General features: G+C 42.1%; 1 protein-coding gene across 1 annotated transcript in view; it reads right to left on the bottom strand.

Annotated features, from left to right (window-relative positions):
- The window catches only part of FER1L6 (fer-1 like family member 6), a 78,061-nt gene extending 55,044 nt beyond the window's left edge, over positions 1-23,017 (bottom strand). Inside the window, exons 1-6 of the mRNA XM_008505332.2 lie at positions 22,915-23,017; positions 21,533-21,668; positions 3,967-4,049; positions 784-910; positions 315-369; positions 88-219 (exon numbers count right to left, since the gene is read on the bottom strand). Coding sequence (XP_008503554.2) covers positions 88-219; positions 315-369; positions 784-910; positions 3,967-4,049; positions 21,533-21,668; positions 22,915-23,017 — 636 coding nt within the window. The remainder of the gene's footprint in view (positions 1-87; positions 220-314; positions 370-783; positions 911-3,966; positions 4,050-21,532; positions 21,669-22,914) is intronic.
- Positions 23,018-25,664: the final 2,647 nt, after the last annotated feature.

Here is a 25,664-nt window from a genome sequence, read left to right as displayed (position 1 = left end):
CTACTCTCCTTCTTGCATGGTTGCACAGCACTGCCCTTCACAAATGCCCAAGGCCCTCACTCCCCTTCTTCAAAAGAAAGCACCTACCTCATTGTAGAAAGGGGCATTTGTGCCTTCCTTCACTGTTGTTTGCTTCTTCTCATCACCTATCTCGATGATCACCACGGGGTCAATGTTCTCACCTACCAGCTGCCTGGCCTCAATGATGGTGATGGCAATCTGTGGGGCACAAGGACACCACAGGCACTCTTGGGCTCAGGTTTAGCCTGCCTGGGGATTTCACAGGCACGTGAGCACCAGCATCCTCAGCTCACCTGGTAATTCTGGGATTTCATCTCATCTTCATGAATTCTTCTCACCAACTTTGCCCTATAAAAATGACAGAATAGGTCATTAGGCATCTACCTGCCATGCATGGGAAAGATCCCATCAAACCTGACTCCATTCCTCCCCTGTATGAAAAAATAAGTACACAAGGACTTGGCTATAGAGTCTGCTGTTCCCTTTGGCTCATTTTCATTAGCAGCACCGTTGAGGAACTCTCAGCATCCATTACAATCTCTCCTTTAAGTAGATAGCATCCAGTGACAATCTGCACTGAGCTGATGATGTTTTGCTGACAAGTACACCCCATCCTGTCATGTGGGAGAGCAGCAGTGAAGGGATTTCTGCTGTCAGCAAATGGATTTTCTGTCAGCAGAAATTGTCCTAGGGCAATGCCATTCCCAAGAAGGATGGAAAAGGTGTTTTGGGGGCCCTCAGGTAGTGTATGCCAAGGAGCACCTTTTTCTCTTTGGGCTTAAAGATCCGAAAATATTGGTCAGTGCATCAGTGTTCATTAAGTCTTCCTGTAGCTCTTCTTCTCTTCCAAGAGTTTCACCATGAAGATTAGCACTTTCATCATGATTGCCTGATGAAGAAAACAACCAAAAAAGTAAAACCCAATTGATTTCCATGAGCAAAAAGCTAACTGCAAGCAATGAATTCACCAGCAGGAATCAATTATTTATTTATTTGGGTATTCCAATTAGAGGTTCAGTAGTGGTTTGTACTGAGCAGCTCTGCTTACAGCAGCAGCTCCCCTCCTGTGCAAAGTCATCCACCATATAAACTGTGCCTCCAGCAGCTCTCCTCTCCTCACCTCACCTCACCTCACCTCACCTGCACACCAGACACATCTGGCTATCCCACCTCTCATCTGCTAGAAAAACAGAGCAGGGACAGATGATGGGGTTTGCACATACTACGTTGCAGCAGTGAGTTTGCCATCCATGGTTTGTAATAACAGTTTGACATGCTTCAGTGCCTTCCAAACAACCATAGTGGAAATATGCTTAGAAATAGTTTCTAAGCATATAATTTCTCACCTTTCCTCTTTGCAGAGAAGATTAAGTGGAAGACCAAAGACAGAAAAAGAGTTGAAGAGCATGATTCATGGTACATCTTGTAGAGAGCTACAGTCAGATAAGACAAATCACTTCCAGAAGCACTTATTTTTCTTCCTGATGATAAAGAGAATCTCAGCAACCATCTATAACTGGCCAGAGAAGCCATTCCCATACTTCTCTGCTTTGTCCTGCTAGTCTAACAGAAGTCCTACCAGCATCTCTTCCCATTGCAGAGCATATCTGCTGTCACTACCTGCCTTGAGAAGGGTGCCATGTGTTGAAAGCTTAAAATTTGGGTGCTTGTATTTCATTCATCCCAGAAATTACTGTTATAACCAAGAAATGTTTAGTGATTGGATGTGAGGTATTTCTGGTTCAGAAGCTGTCAAGTGGTACCTGCAACAATGAAGATGACAGATATAGACAGAGACAACTTCTGCTGGTGTGGCGAGGCAGCCAGGCATGAACCAGCTACATGAAGGTTCCTTCACTAGGAACCTCATAAAACAAAGAGCAGCTGTAGGAACTGGAGCTGTTTAGCCTGGAGAAAAGGAGGCTGAGGAGAGACCTTATCACTCTCTACAACCACCTGAAAGGTGTTGTGAAGGGGCCTTGGTCTCTTCTCCCAAGTTACAAGTGATAGGACAAGAGGTAATGATCTCAAGTTGTGCCAGAGGAGGTTTAGATTTTATATTAGGAAAAAAGTATCTACCAAAAGGGTTATCAACCACTGGAACAAGCTGCCAGGTAAGTGGTCGAATCACCATCCCTGAAGGTATTTGAAAGAACTGTAGATGTGGTACTCAGGGACATGGTTTAGTGGTGGACTTGCCAGTGTTAGGTCAATAGCTGGACACGATGATCTTAAAGGTTTTTTACAACCAAAACAGTTTTATGATTGCCTTAAGGCCATTAATGGGCCCATAGTTTTTCTCATGTAGCACCAAGTTCCCATGACTACTTTCCATATCCTGTTTACTCTAGAACATGCTGTTTGGCTGTTTGACTATGGGCTTGTAGTACTCTGCATTGTTTGCTCTGAGGCTAAAGCAGATAAAACTCCCCCACACACACACTGGGGTACAGGCACGTGTCTGCAGGAGTGTCCAGACACTCCACATGGACCAATTTTTCTGGGTTCCATGTTTCTATTGAGATGTAAACTCTTTGGAGCTCCATTTTCCTGGCATTTTATCATCTGTTTAGTTATCCTTTTTTCCCCCCTCAATAACCACATGTATGTTGTGCATAACCAACCAGCTGGAACAATTGCCCTGTATGGATCCAGTGACAGAAAATACAAATGGTTCAGTGAGTGACAGTGTTCCCCCACTGCACACAGCCCAACAGATCTCTTAATCCCAAATCCAGCTACGACAAGAGAGAACTGGTGATTGCTTCCCCTTTGCTAGTTCAGACCCCTCAGCCATGAAGATGTTAATGAAATAGATGAAGCAGCAGCATAAAGACCTAAATCTATCCAACGAGTCAAACACAATCATTTGAAGCATAGATTTGAAGGCTCACATAGAAGACTGAAGCAACCTACAGTATAATGTATCTTGTAAACCATGGTGTATTTCATTGAGCAGAATATAAATAAGCACTAACACATCTTTAATTAATAAGAAGTTTGGTAGTCTTTAGTTTTCTTTGCTCCAAAAGCCCAAACCCCTCGCTGTAAGGAACCAGAGGAGAATCTTTTTAAAAGTAGTGCTCCCTAGCTAAATAACACTTAGGGCACAAAATACGTATTCCTGTTCCTACCCACCAGTGAGTTAAGACATGTGGCTGGTCTCTTAAAACACAGTAATTCAAGGGCTGCACTAAACACATAGTACCCTGTGTTTTAAAAATTCTACTACATTTGAGGTATGTGACTGCAAAAGAAAGCTACAGAAGGTGAAGATTTTGTGAGTTTGTTGTGGCTGAACTACAGATTTTAGTGAGTGGGGGCACTGGGGTGATAGGAGAAAAATTAAAAGTGGTAGGATGTACAGTGGAATGTATCCTTAGCTTGGAAACCAACAGTGTGTTAAGGGACAGAAATAGGAAACTGCATATCTTACAGATATATCCACATGTCTTAAAAGTAAAAAAAAATAATTATTAAAAATAAAACAAAGAGATCTTAAGAGGAGAATTGCTACTAAGTAAAGCTCCCAGCTTTATTGACCACCCTATCCAGCCAGCAGAGCCTACCAAGGTTGTGTTATGATTTCTAGAAGAAACAGATCTCTGGAAGAATTACACAACCATAATGAATTATCTATCTCTAGATTAGAAAAAAAGCTTTCAAAAATGTGTCATCTCTCTATGGTAAGAGTCAGGCTAACATTTTTTGGTTTACTCTACCAGATACAGGAGTTTGAACTCTCAGAATCTGAAGGTGGACTTAATGAAACAGTTAATGCAAAAATAATTCTCTCTCTGTTTACTTGGAAGTGATAAGGATTTTACTGCCTGCTTTATCTAGTCTAAACTCTAAGACACAATTCAAATGAGTTCACATGAAGTCAGACATCATATACACCCCACCTGCTCTTCGCTGTTGCAATATTGATTTATGAGGCCTTACCCAGTGCATCTTTGTTTGCAATAGTCAACCCTTTCTCTCCTTTTTTCTTCTTCTTCAGTTTCATGCCAGCAAACAGCCCCTTTCTGAAAAAAATGAAGAGAAGTGATCAGTGTGATATCATTAAGCCCCTTTCAGTGCTGCACTTAAGGAACTGTTAGCAGGGAGTTTTTATTTCCAAGTGAGATTGTTATACTCTAGTTTTCCTCTTACTGAAAGCAAACACGAGAAACCTCTGGTTATTCTTACAACTTGGGAATGTAAAGGCAAATGTACTGAGAGAAAAACAAAAATTTCTTTTGAAATCAAGACAGCAAGAGACAAAGAAATGAAATCCAAGATTCCAATCTACTGACAGACATAATCCTTATGCCTGTGAAAAGACCAGACATAAAGTCTTCTCACTACAGGTTCCATATTAAAAGAAGTTTTTCAGTGAATTAAGATAAAAACAAAAACATTAGTGTAAACCTACTTGGTGAGGACACCCATCATATCAGTGGCTGACATTCCACAACAGGTTTTGCCATTTATTTAGTTCATTCCCACTCTTTCCAAGAGCAAAACCAACAAGAGGGCTGGATGTGTGTTTCTCCTCAAGCTGTGTTACAGAGCTGCTTCAGCCCAGAATCAACCCCAAAGCTGTGCCTGGAGAGCCCTTTTCAAGCCAAGATTTTGGAAAAGTGGGAGAAGCAGCTGTCTGTCCTGCAATTGCCTTACACTTTGGGAAATTACTTGCTGCATTTTGTTTTCTTCAGAGTTCTCTTATTGTTTCTTTAAAAAGTCTGTATTTTTAAATTTCATGATTCATCACTAAAGAGGAGGATGGGGAGTAGAAATCAAATCTCGGAGCACTGGAGTGTGCAGTTTAATTTTCACTGGTTTCTGAAGTTTTCTGGAGGCTTGAGCCAGTGTTTAACAATGACCCTTAGTGTCTGTATATCTCTTGTCTGCTGCCAATAGAGTTCTGGCAAAACAGTAACAATAATATAGGAAATATATACAGACCTTCTTAAGGATACACTGGACAGTGCTTGGAAGAGAGGTTGACAATAAAAACACTTGGCTTTGAATGTTTGAACTAAAACAAAAAAAGAAAAAATGAGAAAAGAATTCAGCATTATCAAGCTAAGCTTGAGAGGACATTTTCATTAAAGAAAAGCCTGTGGAGTTATCGTTTTGAAATAACCAGACCATCCTGATATGTACTAAGAAACCCAGTCATTGCAGATGATTCACTTGGCTTCATTTAATGGTGAAAACGTAAATCTCGTTGCTGCAGACCTTACGTGTTTGCTGAAGCCAACATAGTTTTGATTGCATATTCCATAGCAGAGAAATAGGCAGTTCTGTTTGCAGGCAAACTGGTCCTTTTCAATTTGAAATGTCAAGAAAAACATTTCAGTGTAGCTGAAGCATTTCATTTTGAAATGCTGAAATTTTATGCTTTTATAGTTTGAAAATATATTTCTTTACACCTCATTTTGAGAGCTGAAGCATTCACTAAGTCCCACACAAAATTCCAGCCTACCTAGAGCTTCATTTTTATTAGTATACTGCTCTCCAATGCTTTTCTAATTATTGGTCACATTGGTTCAAGAGGAGCATTCTGTGGGCATGATTTCATACTACAGTTTTTCAAAGGAAAAAAATATACCACTTATTTCACAGGGAAAACCAATCTATGCTGCTCTAGAATTTTACACTACTGACAAACAAACCAGGTGGTGAGAGTGGAATCACAAAGGATTTAGAACAATGGCAACATTTTTCACATCTTTTGCTGGCCACAAGCATGCAATGATAAATAATCAGCACATTTTTTTCTCTTGACATCAGAGAAATTGTTTGTCTGAATTGCTGTAGAAATAAAACCTTGCCTAGGGAAGCCACAACCCAACCAGCCCTAACAAGCAACACCTACGAGGTGAGCAAACCTGATAGCAACCAGTGCTCAAACACCTGAAATCACCTGCAAACTCAAAGTGCATTTAGGTATGGAGGAAAAGTTACTGCAAATTGGGAAGGAAAGATGATAATGTTTACAAGGTGTTTCCAGAGTTGGCATATTAAGTTTATTGGCCAGACCCAAGAGGAATGCTGGAAATGCTGGGCACAATCAGAGAAGATGCACAGTTACTGTACTCATGCAATCATTATGAGTGTGAATGCAGTACCAAGGCAAAAAGTGTCTCAAGCAAAGGAGTCAGAAGGCAGCTGGAGGGAATGGCCATTAACAAAGCCACTGATGTGGAAACTGGGCTATGTTCCATGCTTTTTATGTTTGCATAACACCAAAACTGCTTAAAGACAAAACCGCAGGAGGTGCCACGATGTAATGACAGAAACATCCAGGCTTGAGAAAACTCCACAGATGCCAACAGCAGATCTGTCTTTGAAGCAAAACAGATTTCAGTCCCAGCCTTTTAGTTTGACAGAGATTCAGGCGCAGAAAGGCATCAGGGGGCACCTAACTTCTCCTGCATCTCTGGTCCCACTGGCTACCATGGCCAAGGACAGTGCTGGCCATGCAGAGAAGTATCCCTCAAAAGCAGCAAGCACAAGCTACTCACAAAACTCAGCTATGGGAAAGGAGAGCCTGGGGTTGCTCCCCAGGACAGTGTGCAATATATATAGGGTCTGCCAGAGAGAATCTTCTCTGTAAAGGTCTAAGCCAAGTCAGTGAAAGTTTCATGGAATTTAAAATATCAAACCCTTACAACAAAGAGGCTCCATCACTTTTGTAGGTAAAGTGTATGTCATCTGATGGCACTGTATGTCTCCAAATATTGTGCACGTGAGTAACATCCACGGTGCTTAGTTAAATCATTGAGCCTTCTTAAAAACATTCTGTGGTTACTCTTTTTGGAATAGAAATGTCTTTCTCCCAGAAAGAAAAAAGAAAAGTAAGCTTTCTTCAAATTTCTACAAAGAAGTTTCTTTTTTGGTGCATGTTAGGACATAAATACAATTAAATGCTGAAAAATACTCTTTTCTCTCTCCCCAAGATTGTAAAAATGTTCACAGGAAAAAAAAAACTTTCATGTTTCTGTGCAGTTTCACATGATTCTCAAAGTTATTCACATGCATCTGTTATCTCCAAGCCAGGTATAAAACTGTATCTGCCACATTGAGATAGACCACAAAGGTGCTGTGAGAAAACACTTCCCATGCTTCCCACAGGAAGGCACAAACATGGCACTGCAAAAGTCTGGGAAATCAAGAAAGACTTGGGATGCAAAAAAAGTCATCTGTCTGTCACCCGTGGTGAGGATGGTGATAGTATTGTGGTAGTACTGGGAAAATTTATCCCTCACATGCTGTGTGATACAAATAGACATAAGGATTTTGTCCTTCCCTAGAATGAGCAGGCTAATTTAAGATACAGTAAAACAAATTAATGCCAAAAGATAAGATGGAAGAAAGAGTTCCTATAGGTTACCAACACTTTTCCCATTGTAAGTTTTGAGGACCTCAGTTGTTCCTACTACTGAAGTTAAGTACTTCAGGTAGCTGAGCAATGCCCAAGGCCCTTTGCAGATTAGAAGCAGTTAAAGATCACCCATCCCAGCTAATCTAGAACATTGATTAATTCAAAGAGGACTGAGTCTCCCAGCTTCATCCACATGGGGGTAGTAAAAACATCTGGGGTAAGGATGACCTTTTCTCCTCTGAGTATGCACAGTGACAATGTGGGTCCCAGGAAATAAGAGGGGGGCACTGGCCATACCACAACACCTGAATCTACTCCGACTGTGTCAGATTTGCACCACAAATCTGTAAATATAAGGGTTCAATTCCTGTTACCAATGGCACTGGTCCACTGGATCTCTAAATTAGTTTTCATACTCCTTGAAAAATGGTCATATAATTTATTCTGCCCTCATCATGTTTTATCCATGGCAGCTTCCAGCTTTCCAGCTTACCTTTCAAAAAACCCTTTCATGCTGTTTCTTTTTCATTTAAGCTTTCTCATCATCACTGAGGCTTCATAATCACTTCTTCACTGCATAATGTTCTCTCTAATATAAAATAACTGCTAATTGCAGTCTAATTGAAAGGAAAGCTGGCCAAGAAAAAAACAAATAAAAAATTCAGAATTAGAATTGTCAGCAAGAGAGTACAAGTGATCTTACTAAATGCTTACTACTGCTTACTACTCTTTCTGGAGTTCTTCCTAACTTAGTTTCTTCTTCCAGCAAAATCCTTCCAGAAGTTCATGTGCTCAGAGAATTGGTGCATGGGGAGAAGAGCTTACGGATTCAGAAGATGCACCATCGAGAGTCAAACAGGCACTCCTAAGGCACAGGCTCTCTGGCAGAAATCACTTCTCCATTGGTTATAAAGTCGGTAAAACAATCTGAGCCACCTAAACACGGGGGTCTGTAGCTCAAGGAGGAAACTTCTATTCCCTTCCACAAGGCCTCCTCCCTTTCTTCCAAAGAAATACCAGTCTTGGGCCTGAGTTGCATTAAGCTGGGATGCCTCTCAAAATCCATTTTCACAGCCATGAGCCTTGGGATGCCCTTTCCTATTGCTGGAATATGAACAGCTCCTGGTGGACACAGAGCAATGAAACCAGCATGGTGTGAGTTTGGGATCCCTGGAAATACAGAGGGCAGATACAGAAACAAAACCTGTTTATGCAGTACATATCCTGAGACCATCCAGACATTTTCATGGGGACAGGCTGAGTTAGCTGCCAGTGTGCTCCAGGAAGCTGAAAATCCTTACAGCTGCTCTGCTTTTCCTCCCAAGGTTCTTCCTCCCTGGAAGCTGCAGTCTCAGCAAACTTTTTGACACCATCAAAATTAATTAGTTCAGGGATGATCAAAGGTTCGTGCAGCTCAGATCTGAGCCAGCTTTGGTGCCTTAGGATCGTAAAGCTATGGGCACAGTGTCTGCCTTTGCTGAGACAGTGTTAGAAACTGAAGACAAAGGAAAAACAGCCTTCAGCCTTCTCAAACATAAATGCAAAATATGTTCCCTGGGTTTCTATCTTTGCATTCATTTTGCTCTTTGCATTTTGTAAGGTGGTTCGAATTTTTTTGCACCTCTGTAAAGTTCTTTCAACAAAATATAATTTTCAAGACTTCTCCAGTAGATCAAAAAGTACTGCACCAGGTGGGTCATTATTTCCACACAATTAGTTCTAATTTCCATCATATAAACACAAGCAAAAAGAATTGTCTGGGTGATAGAAGTGTTTTCTCTCTCTCTTTTTTTTTTTTTTTTTTTTTTTTTTTTTTTAATGCTGAGCCACAGGAGAGACTCTTGGCTCATTTTATTACTTCCATGATATATACTAGTCAAGCAAATTGAAAGGAAAAGTAAATTATCTCATCATTTAAACCACTCATCTCAAAGATTAAAATATAATAACAATTCAAAGATGGAGCATGAAAATGAAAAGGCTAATCAATCTAAAACTATAATCCAAGCATAACTGGTTAATTCAGAAACATTTTTTGTTAAGCTAATACGTCATGTGTGATAACAAATAAAATCCCAGGGCAAAAAATTTTTGTGTTACATTTGGTTGTCAAAGAGGGATGAATAAAATACCTTCTGTGCACTAGGTCACATGGAAAGAAAGAAATAACTTAATGAATGTTTGATGTACCATTTCATACCATCTTTTCTCAGGACTACAGAAGTTAAGGGAAAATTTTGTCTGATTATTTATTTAATTTATCTCTTTTCATTTAATTCATCTCAGTGCAGAGTTGCTTTGTACAGTATATTGTCAGATTCTTTATCCTGATGCAATCATGAGACTCCCTTTATCCCCAAATCCATTATTTCTGTTGTGGTTCTTTCACAGCCCAGAGCTCTCACTTGTTTCCCTTTTTCCTGATTTCCCACTGGTTCTGCTGTTCTGAGATGTCAAAGGATTTGTAAAGGAAAAGCTTCAGTTTCTCAGGAAGGTAAATACACAAGCCTGTATGACAAGCTGATATTTTAAAAAAAGTTGTGGCACACACACAGGTTTCAGAAGAGTGGAGTTTTCACATCTAAGTGACACTGACATTTTATGTCTTGACTAATAATTTCTCATGAGCAAAAGGAAAACTAATTTGCAAGGTGACAATATGGTGTTCAACATGTACGTTCAATAATAGGCTCTATATTTGCTATTACAACTCAGGAAAGAAATTCTGCTTTCTTTGTGGATAATTTTCTATAAAACTTCAGTCTATTGCACTGCAGCAGTCACTGACTTAAAAGACTGCTGCAGTCATTTAAGAAAATGTAAGAAATGAGATAAAATTACAGTAGGAAACAATATGTGCCACTAAATTACTCCATTTTGGCTGCTGCTTTCTGTTCCAGTTGGCTCATCTTGAAAAGATCACAAAACTCAGGAATGTAAAAATACTGGGAAGTGTGATGAGAAGAGGGCTCCCAGCTGAGTCTGTTCAGCCTGGGAAAAGAGATGAGAGACTGTTCTGAAGGTGATGTACCTCACTAAGAATAATCTGGTGTGACTGAGAAGTTCTGAACTCAGAATCAAGGAGACTCAAGGAGATGGTCCTGAAGTCAGCACTGGTGGTCTCTGAAGTCAGCAGCTCAGTGTGCAGAGTTAGTCAAAAAAGCCAACACAGTGCTAGGTATCATCAGGATGGACATTGGGAAGAAGCCAGTGGGTGTCACTTTGCCTCTAAAACATTAGTGAAACCACATGGGGTCATAAGACAAAATCACAGAATAATTCTGGTTGACATCCCAAGTACTGTGTGCAGGTCTGGTCTCCATATCTCAAGAAAGATGGCAGGGTTAGAGGAGGCATAGAAGACGGTGGGAAGTGTCACTTGATCAGAGACTGAAACAGCTGGAACTCTTCATTTGGAGAAGGGATGACTAAATTGGAATAGGATCAAAGTTTATAAATTTAAGCTTGTGAAAAAGGTGAAAGCAGAGCTGCCTAGTAGTTAGCAAAACCCATAACACTAGAATGAAGATGCACCTGATGAAACAGGACTCAAAATACCAAGAGGACCAGACAGGGATGGATCCATTAACACTCAAGACAAAAATGTTCCTAATGCTGGTGGGAATGGACCACAAAAGGTGGGCAGGCTCATGTGCTCTCCTTGAATATCACCTTCAGACAGAGCACGGTGACAGACGGATACTGGATCTGACCTCCTAAGAGTATTTCTCATCTTCTGTTGGTTTCCTGATCATGAATACCAGATCTGTGAATGGATGGGTCATCTGACAGTCATGATGGATTTTAATCAGATACGGGTTCGTTATCATATTTCTCTAAGAATGATCAAAGCACATAACACAAGCCTTTTTTCAGAATTATACCTAATCTAGCATAAAGCCTGATAGTGAAGAAACTAATCCTTTCTTTGGACACACTTGGACAGGAAGGTGAGTTCACTCCCAGTTAGCATGGTCTCATGGGATCACTATGTCCTTGAGAGGAAGCTGGATTTACTGCACTGGCCAACTAGAACTGAAGTGGTGTTTGGCAATGAGCTATCAAAAAATGAGTGACAGAGAGAGATTAATAGAGAAGGAGCTTCTCAGTTTCTGTCCCCAGATAACACAGCAGGACCACTCAATGACACTATCAGACAAGTTTAAAACAAATGAGAAGAAGTGTTCTTCAGTAAGAAAATTAATCATATTGCAAGAAAAGCTGTTCAGACCAAGGAATTCAAAGTGATTTCAGGTAAATTTCTGGAGTTGGGGCCAGGGAGTCCTATAACTATCCAACTCATAAGCTTTTAACTGTACAAAACTGCTAAGGGCAGGATCAGGGACCCTTTTCCCAAGTATCCACCCTTGGCCCCTCTTGGGATGCAAAAACCTGAGTGAAGAAGACATTAGGATTATTTCCCTAGATGCTGTTATATGCAGAATGACCAAAAAGATGATCTGCAAGAAGAAATACCAACTACATTCAAAGACATTCTGAACAACCTAGAATTGAATTTTTTAATTGTATGTAGTTCTGCCACGAATGATCCAAAGCTCAGAAAAGGCTTCAGAGACAGCAATGCCACAGCACAAGACCTCTGCAAGCACTGTCCATTTTCCTAGGAACATGCAGCCTCAGTTCTTTCAAATCCTTCCCCTTCTGCAGAAAAGCAATGACTTTTTTGTTGACACATTTAGCATCCTTATACATCATGAGTCATGACAGCAAAGAAGCCACATCTTGAACACATGTAAATTAGTGGTCAGATCCCATGACTTATCTTCTGTCAATGCACAAGAGCTGGGTAACAGAGCTAGTAAACACTAACATACACCTACAAAATAAAGAATGCAGTTATTTCACACAGGGGGTTCTTTTCTCCTGATCCTGCACCTGTTAGAATCCTTCCCTCCCTCCACAGGGAGCTTGACCCAGCACCTGCTGGTCTCAGAGTCTTCCCTTGACTTAGTGCAAGTAGGAATGATAAAAGAAAGCACAAGGTAGTATGGAACAGATGAATACAATCAGTAATACTCATGTCTGCCTGGAAGAGTTTAATAAGCATTAAAGGGACTTGTTTCCTTTCTTTTCCTTCAATAAGAACTCTTTAAATATAATTAACTGAAATTAACTTTAACCTTGGAAGAATTCCCTGGGGTTTTCGACATACCTCTGGGCCTGAGGTGCCACTGCCAAGGGCTCCATCCTGCTGGTTTTCTTCCAGTTGCTACCTTTTACATTATGAACAGGATCTCCAAGCTCACATTTGCATTTCAGACAGCATTTCAGCTTGCTAATTGCTGGTAGCACTTGTGGTGCCTGGTTAGTCAAGTTGGCAAACACTATACAAGAACAGACTTATCCCTGTGCAAACATTAACTCCTCTTGCTCTGCAGAGACCTGTGGGACCATGCCAGGGAGTCAAACACTGCCCTCATGCAACAGCTCCAAGCTAAAATAACACTGAAATTTTCATGCCCACCAAGACACCTTAGCTTTCAGACAGACTGAGCAACCACTATCTGGAAAAAACATCTCTCCAAGCATTCGTGTACTCAGTTATTCTTTAATAAGAATATAATTTCTTTTTTCTATATTTTCTCGTTTTTTACATTCATATTCAATTGTGGTTCCTCCTGCTCCTCCCATATCCTAAGTTAAAAGGCTTAGCATGTGTTATTTTTAGTTAGTAAACTTTCACATTATTCACAACTCTTGCCTCCAGTCTTGCATGTACAGCTGCTTCCTTGACACTTCCTCTTGGCCACACTCCAGCCCTCACTGAGAACAGGTTACAGGGGCACAAGACCTCTTTTGTACTGCACTTCCCACAAGTCCATTTTCACACTGTTCTTAAACTTGTCTGTTAGAAACTGACCTATAGAGAGGATGGCCTGATTGTCCATTCATGGCAATAAACATCTGCACCCCAGCAGGGTGAGGGGATTTATTCTTCCCAAGATACATAACAAAGTTCCCTGCTGTGACAAAGTACCCAGAGGAGAAACTGTAATTAAATAAGGCATTTCATGCAGTCCTGTCTCTTTAAAAAGCATGTGTGAAATCCCTTTTTCTTCATCAGAAACCCAGGAAACACCCAGCAGCACATGCCTTAGGTTTGGGTGATGATGTGCCTATGTCCCAGGCATTTACTGATGCTTTATCTACCCAATTCCTTTAAAAGGCTTAGTAACCTTTTCAGAGAAACGCATGAGCTTCACTAAGGAAAGGCACAGCAATGTGCACAGTAGTATAAAATAGCACATCTAGTCCAGGCAGACGTGGCTGGCAGCAGAACAGTGTGGTCACTCGGTACATGCCACACAACACTGCCACTTCCTTCACCAGAGCCAGGGTTTGAAGCACTCTGGTTCCAGATGAAATCCTAAACACTGCGTGCAGTCACTCAGCCCTCTCAGTAGTGGGTTGCTCACAGTAACTGGTAAAATAAAATAAAAAAAAACCAAAAAAAAACAGGGGGGATGGGTGAGAGGAAGGAAAAAAAGAAAACAAAATTTTTAATTTCATTACCTCCCCTGTGCAGGGCTGAATTCAGAAACTCTTCACTGCCAATACAGAACAGTTTCACTACAGTGACCTAAAATTTGCAACAGAATAAGCTGAACTGGCATCTCTGCAGGAAAAAGGCTGTCACATCCTGGGTGCCCTGAGTAACCACCATTGGCTAACCAGTTTTGTTCACCAACACCCTGGCAGACAATCAAACTTTCCTTGCAAAGAGAGAGTTTCCCAGCTAGGCTGTAAACTTCCTAGACCATCCAGACCCCAAATATATTCTTTCTTAAGTGAAACTTGCTGTAAGACCTGAAACAAGTCAGCAAGCATCTCATTTCCTCAGCTGGAAACAGTGGCTCCATAGTGAGAACCCAATTAGTGCTTCAGTTGCAAAAGCTGAGGCAACCTTTTAGCAGCTGCTCTGACCTAATAAGGACTTTTGTTTATCTTTTTCCTTTTTTTTCATTCTTTTTTGAGATAGTAATAAAAATGTCTGATTAAAAGGTCTAAAGAGGAGACACTTTGTTAGGAAGATGGAGAAAATACAGAGTACACATGTCTTGACAGTTTCATTTTGCATGGGAAATGTTTTCAGACTTACAGACTATAAGAAACAAGGCTCAGTGTGCATAGACATGTATATCAGGCCCCAGGCTATATGGGGTGTGTGCCTTGAGCTATCTACAGGAGCTTTTTAAGAGGAGGTTTAATGCTGAAAGACAGGGATGTAAACACACACACTGCTCCTCAGTCTGTGTGCCTCCAGGTTGGAATGGACAAAAAAATCACGCTGACTTTTTATAATTTGTTTAACAGCAAGGACAGGCTGCAAGGGTGGTATCTCCAGTTCTTATTGCTTGGAAGAACCATGTTTCAGGTGTGACTTCTGCTCCTGTTTCCCAAAGTTCACATTTCCAGAGGTGTCATGCAACAAGGCAAGCAGAAGCAGACTCTGTGTGTGTGCCTATACATACACAGAAATCAATTTGTGTTTGCAGAACACCTGGTAATAGGGAGATTCTTGTTGCAGCAATGTGCCCAGCAACCATTGCCATTTATTCTTAATCACTGAAAAAGTCATGCCTGCTACACAGAAGATATGGCTGAATTACTGAAATGATGCTATGTGATGTTTCCTATCTGCATGGCCATCATACTGTTTATTCCTTTCCCTTCACCCTTTGCCTGTCCTCACCAGTAAAACCAAAACCTCTTCAGGACACAGACTGGCTGTGCAAGCACACATCCTGGCCCAAACACAGTGGGATCCTGGCCTCTACCTACCATCCTAACAAGGGTAGTGAAAAATGTCACCATAGTAATACTGGCTCTTCCTCTGGCTCCCAGTAAATGACCCCTGAGGGATGCAGGGTCCAGAGCTGGGGTACCAGGCTTCAGGAAGGTGATAGCTAAAACTGAAGCTGCCTTCAGCAAATGATTTACAGCATTCTATTGAAATCCATGTAAAATAAAGGGAGGTGCTTCCAGCTGCAGTTTCTAACACAGGCGAGCAGCAGCAAACACCCTAAGGGCACCCTGCCTTCACCAACCATCCATCACACATTACAGAAAACACCACAAATGATCTTTTGATCCCAAACCGGGGAAGCTGTGTTTCCCCAAGCCTTGCATCTTTTCTCCCCTCCCCTGGAAAATCAATCCCCAGTAATATTGGTTGAATTATTTTTCCCTTCATGCTCTGCATCTCCCATTGCTGTCCAGCAGAACAGAATCACAGATTCATCTGGGTTGAAAAGGACCTCTGAGATCATCAAGTCCAACCCTTGATCCACTGCCACTGTGGTTACCAGACCATGGCACTGAGTGCCACATTCAGTCTCTTCTTAAAAACCTCCAGGGACAGAGAATCCACCACCTCCCTGGGCAGCCCATTCCAATGTCTGATCACCCTCTCTGTAAAGAATTATTTCCTAATATCCAACCTAAACCTCCCCTGGCAGAGCTTAAGTCCATGCCCTCTTGTCTTACTGGTAAGAGCTTGGGAGAAGAGACCAACTCCCCCCTGGCTCCAACCTCCTTTCAGGGAGTTGTAGAGAGTGATGAGGTCTCCCCTGAGCCTCCTCTTCTCCAGACTGAACACCCTCAGCTCCCTCAGCCCTTCCTCACAGGACTTGTGCTGGATCCCTTCACAGCCTCCTTGCTCTTCTCTGGACCTGCTCCAGCACCTTCCTGAACTGAGGGGCCCAGAACTGGACACAGGACTAAGGCTGTGGCCTCACCAGGGCTGAGTACAGGGGCAGAATCCCCTCCCTGGACCTGTTGGCCACACTGTTCCTGATCCAGGCCAGGATACAGGAACCCTTGGGGCTGGGCTGTGAGCATCAGCAGCCAGCCCAAGCACTGATGGCTTGGTGTCTGCAGCAATCCCTCTGCCTTATGAATCCCTCTGTGCCACAGAAGCTGCTGAACAGAAAGTGATGGGGTTTCCATTTTATGACACTGAGGCCAAACAGGAAACTCCCTTGTATTTACAAAGGGGGAGTTCTCTGAGCTACTTGATAAATCAAGGTGGGGGCTGTGCCCAGGACCAAGTCATAGGACATTTAGGAGTGTAAATGTGTAGAGAGCTTGCATAAGGGGAGGTTTTCAATAGTCAATACATTTAAAAAGTGACTCAGGCCCTCTTCTCTCATAAAAAACCAGACCAGTTCTGGGCAAAGTCAGGTCTCTAGCAGAAGGAAAGGGATAAGAAGAAAGTCAAGATACAGAGTCTATTTCCAGCCTCAGTCATGCCACAGCCAGTTATGTAGGTTTGGGTGGTCTGTTCAGCTAATGGATTTTAAACACTTACTTGTCCCATGGAAAACCATTGCGAGACTTAGGTGTTGTTTGAGAAGCACCTGAAACCAGAGTGCGTAGAGATGGGGCAATGCATGTAAGGCTTGAACAAACTGGTTCTCAACAACAACCACAGGCATTTAGTGATACATGTTTTGTTTTGGGTTTCTCTAATGGGTACAGAATATTGTTCTCAATCACCTTTGAAACCCTGAGGGAGCCAGTGCCTGCTTTCTGCTCTGTGGGATGTGGACTGAGCCACAGGCACAGGTTGCCCAGAGAGGCTGTAGATGCCCCATCCTGGAAACATTCAAGGTCAAGGCTCTGAGAAACCTGGTCTCATTGAAGATGTCCCAGCTCATTGCATGGGGTTGGACTCAATGACCTTTATATGTCGTTCCAACCCAAACCATTCTATGATTCTAAATTGATCCAAACTGGACACATTGTTGTCGAACGCAAGCAGCTATAATCATGGGCTGATTCTTGTGGTATGTCAGAGAACATGAACCATACATCATTTTCTGCTGGAGAGTCCTTAAAGTGCTGGAACAACTGTGTTTGAGACAAAGTGATATTTGATTAGAAAACCTGAGAAGCTTAAATAGGCTGTATCCTCAGCACATACAAATTGCTGTTATCTCAGTGTCTGGGTGGCACGAGAAATGGTATTACTGTCTTTTAAAGGGAAGAATCCATGCATTAAAAGCTATTGTGAGGCATCTAGCTAATGATCCATCTGAAAATAAGTAGAGTTTTTGTGGAGCCTGGTATAAAAAACAGGACCTGCCTCCCCTCCCACATACTCAGTTATCCAGCAGGTGCTGCAGTGTGGCTCAGGAAGCACAAAGTGTGTCAGCCCCCTGCTAATGTCTGTGGTTCTACTGCAGTGTCATAAAAACCTGCTGTATCCACAGAAGTAAGGAAGAAGTGACAGGCTTGGGTCTGTGCTGGTCTGAAAAAGAAACCCACTCAGCCAGCAGAGAAAAGCTTCATTGCCAGGTTAGCCAGGAGAGGTCAAAGATCAGCCTATGGTCTGATACTGATACTTCATGCTGATATATATAGTGCTGATACTTCATTTGGTGCCCTGTGGGTATAAGAACAAGCCTGGGTCTCCATGCTGGACAAGAACTGTTCCTGAACAACCCTTGTTTCCTTGACATCAGGCAGACAAGTGTCATTTATCAAGCTGTTACTCACAGGTAGTGGGGTTTGACCCATCACAGTCAGTGCCAGGGTTCAGCATACAAGCCCATGTTTCTCAGCTCAGCTCTCCCCAGGGCCCTTGTTACTGTTCAGTACTCCCAATATACTTAATCTTCAGCTTTGCAAAGACTGTTGGCAAGATTTTTCAGCAAATTAATGTGGAGCTAAGAGAAGAGAGGAATAAAAAGTCCCATCTGGGTGAACTTAGTGCACAATACTACATATGGTTTGGACATTGTTGTAGAGTCAGTTCCAATTCAGAAGTCAGTTTCCTGTCCAGGTATGAATTAAGCCACTGTGGTTTAACTCCTCTCCCTCTCTTCCCCATATGTGTCCCCAGTCATTGAAGGCTGCCTGGGCCATGGATATGAAACATCCTCAGGGCTGCACTATTTTGTACCAAACCATGTCAGTCCCAAAGATCCTGTGAGCTCTCCTGTGTTCTGATGAGGAAATGAGGCTCTGCCTTCTGCTCAGTACAGCTATTAGGCCCAAAGCTACAGCCCACCCACATGATCCTCAAATTGCTGGCTAGTTCATCACTCTCCAGTGATGACATAAAATGTTCTGTGAATGTCAATTGAGCAGTGACATTTGCAAAGATGCTTCTCTTTTATCAGCACTTTGTTTGCACTAGAACATACCTGTTGGCTCTTCAGTAGGGAAGCATTAATCACAAATTAATCCTTTCTAGCATAGGAACAAAACCAGACTGTTTTCTGGGGAAAGTGCTTGGCATCTGAGCTCATCTACCAGGCAGACAAAAAGTCAGGAGATCATTCAGGAGGATGAGCAGGTCAACTTCCATAAACAGAAAGGTTTCCGAGCACAAAACAGCTCTAAAGTCACTCCAGCTGACAGAGACATTTTTTATTTCAGCCTCAGAAAAGCTGTAGCTCACCTTACTAACTACAAAGGTCCAGCAGCAAGAGACCTCTTGGGCCCATGCAAGGACCCTGATGGGTAGAGGTGGAGATTAAGGGATGTAGGTTTCCCTCCTACAGTTTTAACAAAAGCCACTGTCAAAACTTGAGCACATAATATAGTTCTTTATTTACAGCTGCGTATGTAAGAGACTAAAGTCATGACTGTTGCTCTGCCCATGTGCTGACAACACTTTTTTCATTTTGCATGTCCCTGTGATCCTACATCACCAGCCTTGGATCTCTTTCCTTTTTAAATCTATCCTTCCATCATAAATCTGTTCTTACTGTACATACTGCAGTCCCAGCTTGAATAAGTAACAAGACAGTCACTGACCAACATAAAAGATGTTCCTAGATGAAGAGGCTAGTAGCAGGTACTTCTGACATTTCTTCCAACAGGATCAATATCCCATTTCTCTTACAGAACTCATATATTTCAGGCTCAGTGGGGCTGTGAAATGCTCATGCCTAACAGTCACATATGCCACAATAACCTCCTGTTCTATTTTCCAATTAGTTTTCAATATGATCTTAGGGGATTATCTTCATAGCAGACTTTTACCTTCTAAAAGCCAGAAAAGCAGATGCTGCCCTCAAAGTTTCTATAGATGTCAAGTTTAAATGGAGCACTTCATGAAACATATGGTGCAGTCAAAGTCCAGACAGTCATTGCAGGTGGGATTTCATTTTCACTCTGGACAGCCTGTGCCCTGCCAGGCCAAGTAAACTACTTCCTTCTCTGGCTGTGAAGTAGTCGTGAGAGAGAAATAATATCACCTTGAACTATTATTTGTAGAGCATTGTTATTCCCCAAGCTAAATCCCAGGAAGTTTCCAAGGGGTCCAAGGAGGAGATGGGGCTGCTGCAGCTCGGTGCCAGGTGACCTGCTGGAGGTGCCATGGCCAGCCACATATACATGTGTTTTGCACTGAGAATGCCAGAAGCCTTTAAAGTGGCCTGGAAATCAGTCTGCACTGGTTCTGCAGCAATTCAGTTTCTATTTGCTATTGGAAAATCCAAACTTGTAAAAGGAAAGTCTGCAACCAGCCCAGATTTTCCACAAAAGTCACCCTTTCATTTAAAGTCAGCTGCATCTTGCAGATGAGAGGACCTGAATGTTTCTCAAACATCTCCTCTGTCCACTTTTGTCATAGCCATCAATACAACATCATTCATTAATATTGCTGCTTTATGTTACTGGAGCTGGAGAGAGGGTAGTCAAACAAAGGTTGTATAAAATGACTACAGCACTTCTAGTGCTTAAAATAGACATCTTTATGTCTCGGTATTTGCTTCTCATCAGTGTCCCTGTGACCATCCAGCCATCACAGGGTGCAACTCAGAAAAGTTTGCTGCTCTGGGGTGTGAGTCACATTTTGTCAACAACAAGCACACTTGATTGAACACTGTTGGTAACTGCAGTATTTTTCAAGGTGTTCAGAAGCAGCCAAGCTTCAGAATTAGCCACAAGCGCTGTTAGTGTCAGAGATAGAAATGGCTGTCTGCATAATCTGGCAAGAAGCCTGTCTCAAAAAAAAAAAAAAAAAGAAATTGGAAATGAACCTTCTTGTGAAGGATAAGGCCTGCAACGCTTGTACTTCAAATTCCATCCATATTTTATTGGGACTGTTTAATAAAGAACAGCAAACAAACATTAAATAAGATAAAGATTATTTTATGAAAAAAAAAAAAGTTGTTGGAGGAATGATTAACATAACCCCTTCTGTACAAACACACAGATAATAATCAATCTTCTATGAAAAATATCACAGAAGCATAGAATCATAGAATCTTTTATGTTGGAAATGACCCCTCGGATCACTGAGTCCAACCATCATCCCTACTCTACAAAGCTCTCCCCTAAGCCCTATTTTCCAACACCACATCTAAACAACCCTTAAACACATCCAGATAAGGTGACTCAACCACCTCCCTGGGCATCCATTCCAGTGTCTGACCACTCTTTCTGTGAAATTTTTTTTCCTAATGTCCAGTCTAAACCTATCCTGCTGCAGCTTGAATCCATTCCCTCTTGTTCTATCACTAATTACCTGTGAGAAGAGACCAGCACCAACCCCTCCACCTTTCAGGTAGTTATAGGGAGTGATGAAGTCTCCCCTCAGCCTCCTCTTCCTCAAACTAAACAGTCCCACCTCCCTCAGTTGTTCTTCACAGATTTATTCTCCAAGCCCTTCACCAGCTTTGTTGTCCCCTGCTGCACTCACTCCAGCACCTTGATCTCTCTTTTACTGAGGTGCCCAAAACTGGACACAATACTCAAGGTGTGGCCTCACCAGTGCTGAGTACAGGGGGACAGGGACATTTTTCCCTAGATCAGGTTTCTCAAAGCCCCATACAACCTGGCCTTGAATACTTCCAATGATGGAGCATTCACAGCTTCCCTGAGCAGCCTGTTCCACTGTCTCAGGATCCTTATAATTAAAAATTTCTACCTTAAGTCAAAACTAAATCTACCTTCATCCACTCTGAAACCTTTGCTCATTGTCCTGTCACTAGAGGCCTTGGTAAAAAGTCTTTCTCTGTCTTTCTTGTAGGTGTTCTTTATGTCTTGAAAGGCCACTATGTCTTTTCCAGGCTGAACAACTTCAACTCTCTCAGCCTTTCCTCAAAGGAGAGGGGTTCCAGCCCTCTGATCCTTCTTGTGGCCCTCCTCTGGACTCACTCTAAGACATCCATGTCATTCTTCTGCTGGGGGCCGTAGAGCTGGATACTGTGCATGAGAGCAGAGTAGAGGGAGAGAATCATCTCCTTCAACTTGCTGGTCACATTTCTTTTTATGCAGTCCAAGAGACAGCTCTCTGGAGTGAAAGCACACATCACCAGCTTATATCCAAATTCTCATCCACAGGAATCCCTTGGTCCTTTTCCTCAGGGCTGCCCTCAATCTGTTTGTTCCCCAATCTTTACTGATGTTGGGCATTGCCTTGACCCAAGAACAGGACTTTGAACTTGGTCTTGTTGAGCTTCATGAGGTTCACACAGGCTCACTATTCCAGCCAGCCCTGATCCCTCTGGATGGCATCTCTTCCCTCACATGAATCAACTACACCACTCAGCTTGGAGACATCTGCAGACTTGCTGAGGGTATTCATATTACTGAAGGGGGAAACCAATACATCACTGAAGTTCTTTTCCATATCTGTTATTTCAAAAACATTTTGCCCTTGCATAATTGGTTTGGTTTTACTTGTGTTGCAGTTCCTGATAGAGCTGCTGACACCCAATGGATGGGACTATTGCCTGAAACTCAAAATAAAACTCACAGACAGTGTTCATCATTGCTGAGAGCAAGGAAGGAAGAGCCCCGATGATATGAGCAGATTGGATCATCACAGAAGCCCAGTGAAGATACAAAGGCTCTTCCAGGTACCATTTAGCAGTAAAGGCTTATCTGGTATCATGTGAATTGCCTTCAGCAGGAAAAAATACTTTCTTCAGTGCCAGAATCCCATAAAATACAAAAAAAAAATAATCACAGTAATCCCACACAGCCTCCTATTGCCTTTCTACTCTGACAAGCCCTTTTCAAAGGACACTTCCTTTTTTTTTTTAATTTTTTTTCTCAGTAAGGCAGCAGAAATATCTATCTGATAATAAATGGAATTGCTTTCATTTGAAGATTTCAGAGCTTTGAAAGGGCAAGCACAGACTCATTTTTAAAGATGGTAAAACCAAGGAATAGAAAAATTAATGGCCCTACAGTGTCAAGGCTATAAGTAATTCCTATCTAGCAGGATTTTGGGTGACAAAGTTAAAACACATGGAAAAAAGGTGAGGAAAGCTGACTTTGGCTTTAGAAAGAATTACATATTTTTGTCACAAGCAATGTGTTACAGCAAGTCTCTTTTTTATCTTCTGCAATTCCCTGCCACTGACAAATCCCCCATAAGAAATAACATTTGCTGGAGCATTGCAGGGCACTCTGGGAGAGGCACCACAGCCTTTTGCTCTCAGTGGAGAGACCACCCTACAGCATCTCTGTCTTGGAGGAAGCCACCATGTACAGCAGATTTCTGGACCCCTTTGCCTTCAGCAGGGACACACCAAAGCCTGGTAGTTTTCCATACACTGACTCCATTGTCAGGAATGTGCCTCCTTCATCCACTTCTCCCAGGCCAGCATTCCTGATGGAGTTGGCCAAAGGCATCATTTCAGAGCCACCCAAAGCCCTGAGCTACAGCTGAGACACAGCTGATGAGAAGTGTTCAGACACAAATGAGTTGCCTTCTATCAGTACAGATCATTAACTGCAGGAAATGCCAAGTAAGTTCACTTAACATTAATATCTTTTGTTGCAGGCTAAAGTTAATCCAATTATCTCCTGTTTCCTTAAGAGTACAGCAGTTCAGAGTAACTGCCCATGAGGCACAGCCTGCATCTCTCCTTCAGTCTGTATGTACAGGTTGGATAATGGCTTTTTGTGTGGCTCCAGCCTGGATTTAAATTAAAAAAAAATTTAAATTTAAATTTAAAAAAATCTCCAGGAAACAAGACTTTCAGGGTGACTTTCAGAGGAAAATAAAGTAGGAAATATTGATCAATATTGAAAAAGAAATTCAGGCCACATGCTCAGTAGTGATAACCAGCAAAATCCCTCTGACATTTTTCCCACTTACACCAGCTAGATCCAGCTCAGCCACCCAACCAACACTTTCATCAAAAAGCAATGAGAGAATAAAGACATAAATACCCCATAAAGTGACAGTATTGTGTTTATTTGACCTCTTGCCATACATCTAGATGCCAGTGACAGATGCATCTCATCTAACTTCAGACATCTAGAGGTAGGCTGCTACCTCCCAGCCAGTCATCCCAGGTGACCTGTATCAAGATGTGTCAGAAAAGCATCCAAATGAATTAGAAACTAGAAGTGTTCATTTCTCCCCATCAGCTGGAAGAATAGTCTAGACAGTTGGGACATCTACATTTGTTCAGATTAAACCCATCCCCATGTGGCAAGCCTGAGCAAGAGGGTTTAAAATCAACAACAACCAAAAGATATATCAAACTTTCTTAATGAGATAGAGATTTCAAATTCAGAGAGATTGCATAGAGTGTTCAGGAAGGGGGGAAACCTATAGTTTTTGGTAAAATTCAGGGATTTCACTTAAGAAGCTCAAATGTTTTTCTCTGCCCTTGCACTGACCTCCACATGGAACATAGCTTGTATTTTATGAACATGATCAGTTTAGCTCTGTCTCAGGGCTCTACACAAGTAACTTGATGTCAGTGTTTCTGTAGATCAGTGAAGGGAAGAGAGCAGTGTGAGTTCTTGCCTGATCATGGCTGGAGTCAGCAAATCTCTGCCCTCCAAAGTGAGATTATCCATCACCCCATCCTGGTGGAGAAGTGACATTGCAAAGCCTGTCTGTGTCACCAGTGCTTCAGTCCTCAAATGCCACCTGGTTGTGCTTCTTCAAAGCCCTGACCTGTCATTATTATCATCCTTTGAGTATAAAAAGGGCTGAGTTTTGTCTTTTCAGTAGCATGCTCTCTGCAGGAATGGAGATGCCTACAGGTCTGGTCTCCGCTGAACTTATTTATTTGATAGGCTTGTAATAAACATTTTAAGGTAGAAGTAAACAGTGCTAAAAATCAACATAATAGAAAGGGACAGTGGGGAAAAGCTGTATCAGAACCAATTCAGCAAAACCACCCTGAGGTGCGTATAGCATGTGTGCATTGCAGGCAGGACCCAAGGCTGCTGTTACTCAGAGAAGCCAGTGCATGTTTTCCAGGTCTCATCCAAAGATACACCATCAGACACATTTTCTACCCATGCAGTTACTTTAATCAGGTGAAGTTATTCAGTGATACCATTAGCAGCTTTAGGAGCAAGACCAGAATGCCAGACTCCCACAGCTTTTACAATAGCTCCACAACAAACAATAAAAAAGGCAATAAAATGAAAAAAAAAAAAAAAAAAGCAGTAAAAGTAACAAGTAATGAGCAAGGAGAGGAATGACTTGATCCCTCAGGTTACCTGCTGGAGACACTGCCTTGCTCTCTAGTGCCTGTACAACATTCTGATCCACAAAAATTCCAGGAAAAAGGATTCAAGGTATGCAATGAGGAAGAGGAAGAAGGCTGCATTTTATGCATCCTTGAGGTAAAAAGTGTTCTGGAGGTACTTGCTCGAAATACTTCAGAGTAGCGTTGATTTTTTTGTTTGTTTCTCAGTGGAGAGCACTTTCTGGGCACATAAACCACCACACTTTAGCCAGGTGCAAAACCAGCAGCAGGACATTTCCTGCTGTGTTTACAGGCTTAACACCAGGAGCCACTTCTACACTGAGAGATGATCCAACCTTCAAGCTGAATTTTCCTTTCCCTGCAAGCAAAACTTACGTCCAAAGCTCATGGCTTGCTCTGAATTAAGAACATCTTGAGCAATGGCCCCATGCTCTGAGTTCTAAACAAGTTCTCAAGTTTTTTGTGTACCAGAGACTTTTACACAGGGTAGATGGGGATGTGCTGCCTTGAGCTAAATGGCAGGAAGTGAGGCCCTCCAAGTGCTATACCTGGAAACAGCCAGCAATATCAGGAGAGGTCAAACTCCAACACTGAGCAACAGAGCCCCAAGATGCTGAACACCATCATGATTCAGAGCCCCAGCCAATGGTCACTTCATGCTCAGGTTGTGCCACAAGGCACAGGGCTGATGAGAGCAAAATGTTTCCCAGGGAGTTTGTGAGGGGATTGTCCCTTGCCTTTCCCTCAGCAGGTGCAGATGATAAATCATAGCATAGGCCAGAAAAAGAACGGATCACAATTCCCTGCAGCTTCAAAGTGCA

The sequence above is a fragment of the Calypte anna genome, chromosome 2, assembly GCF_003957555.1.
Source record: "Calypte anna isolate BGI_N300 chromosome 2, bCalAnn1_v1.p, whole genome shotgun sequence".
Classification (NCBI taxonomy): domain Eukaryota; kingdom Metazoa; phylum Chordata; class Aves; order Apodiformes; family Trochilidae; genus Calypte; species Calypte anna.
This window is presented reverse-complemented; position numbering and strand designations above follow the sequence as displayed.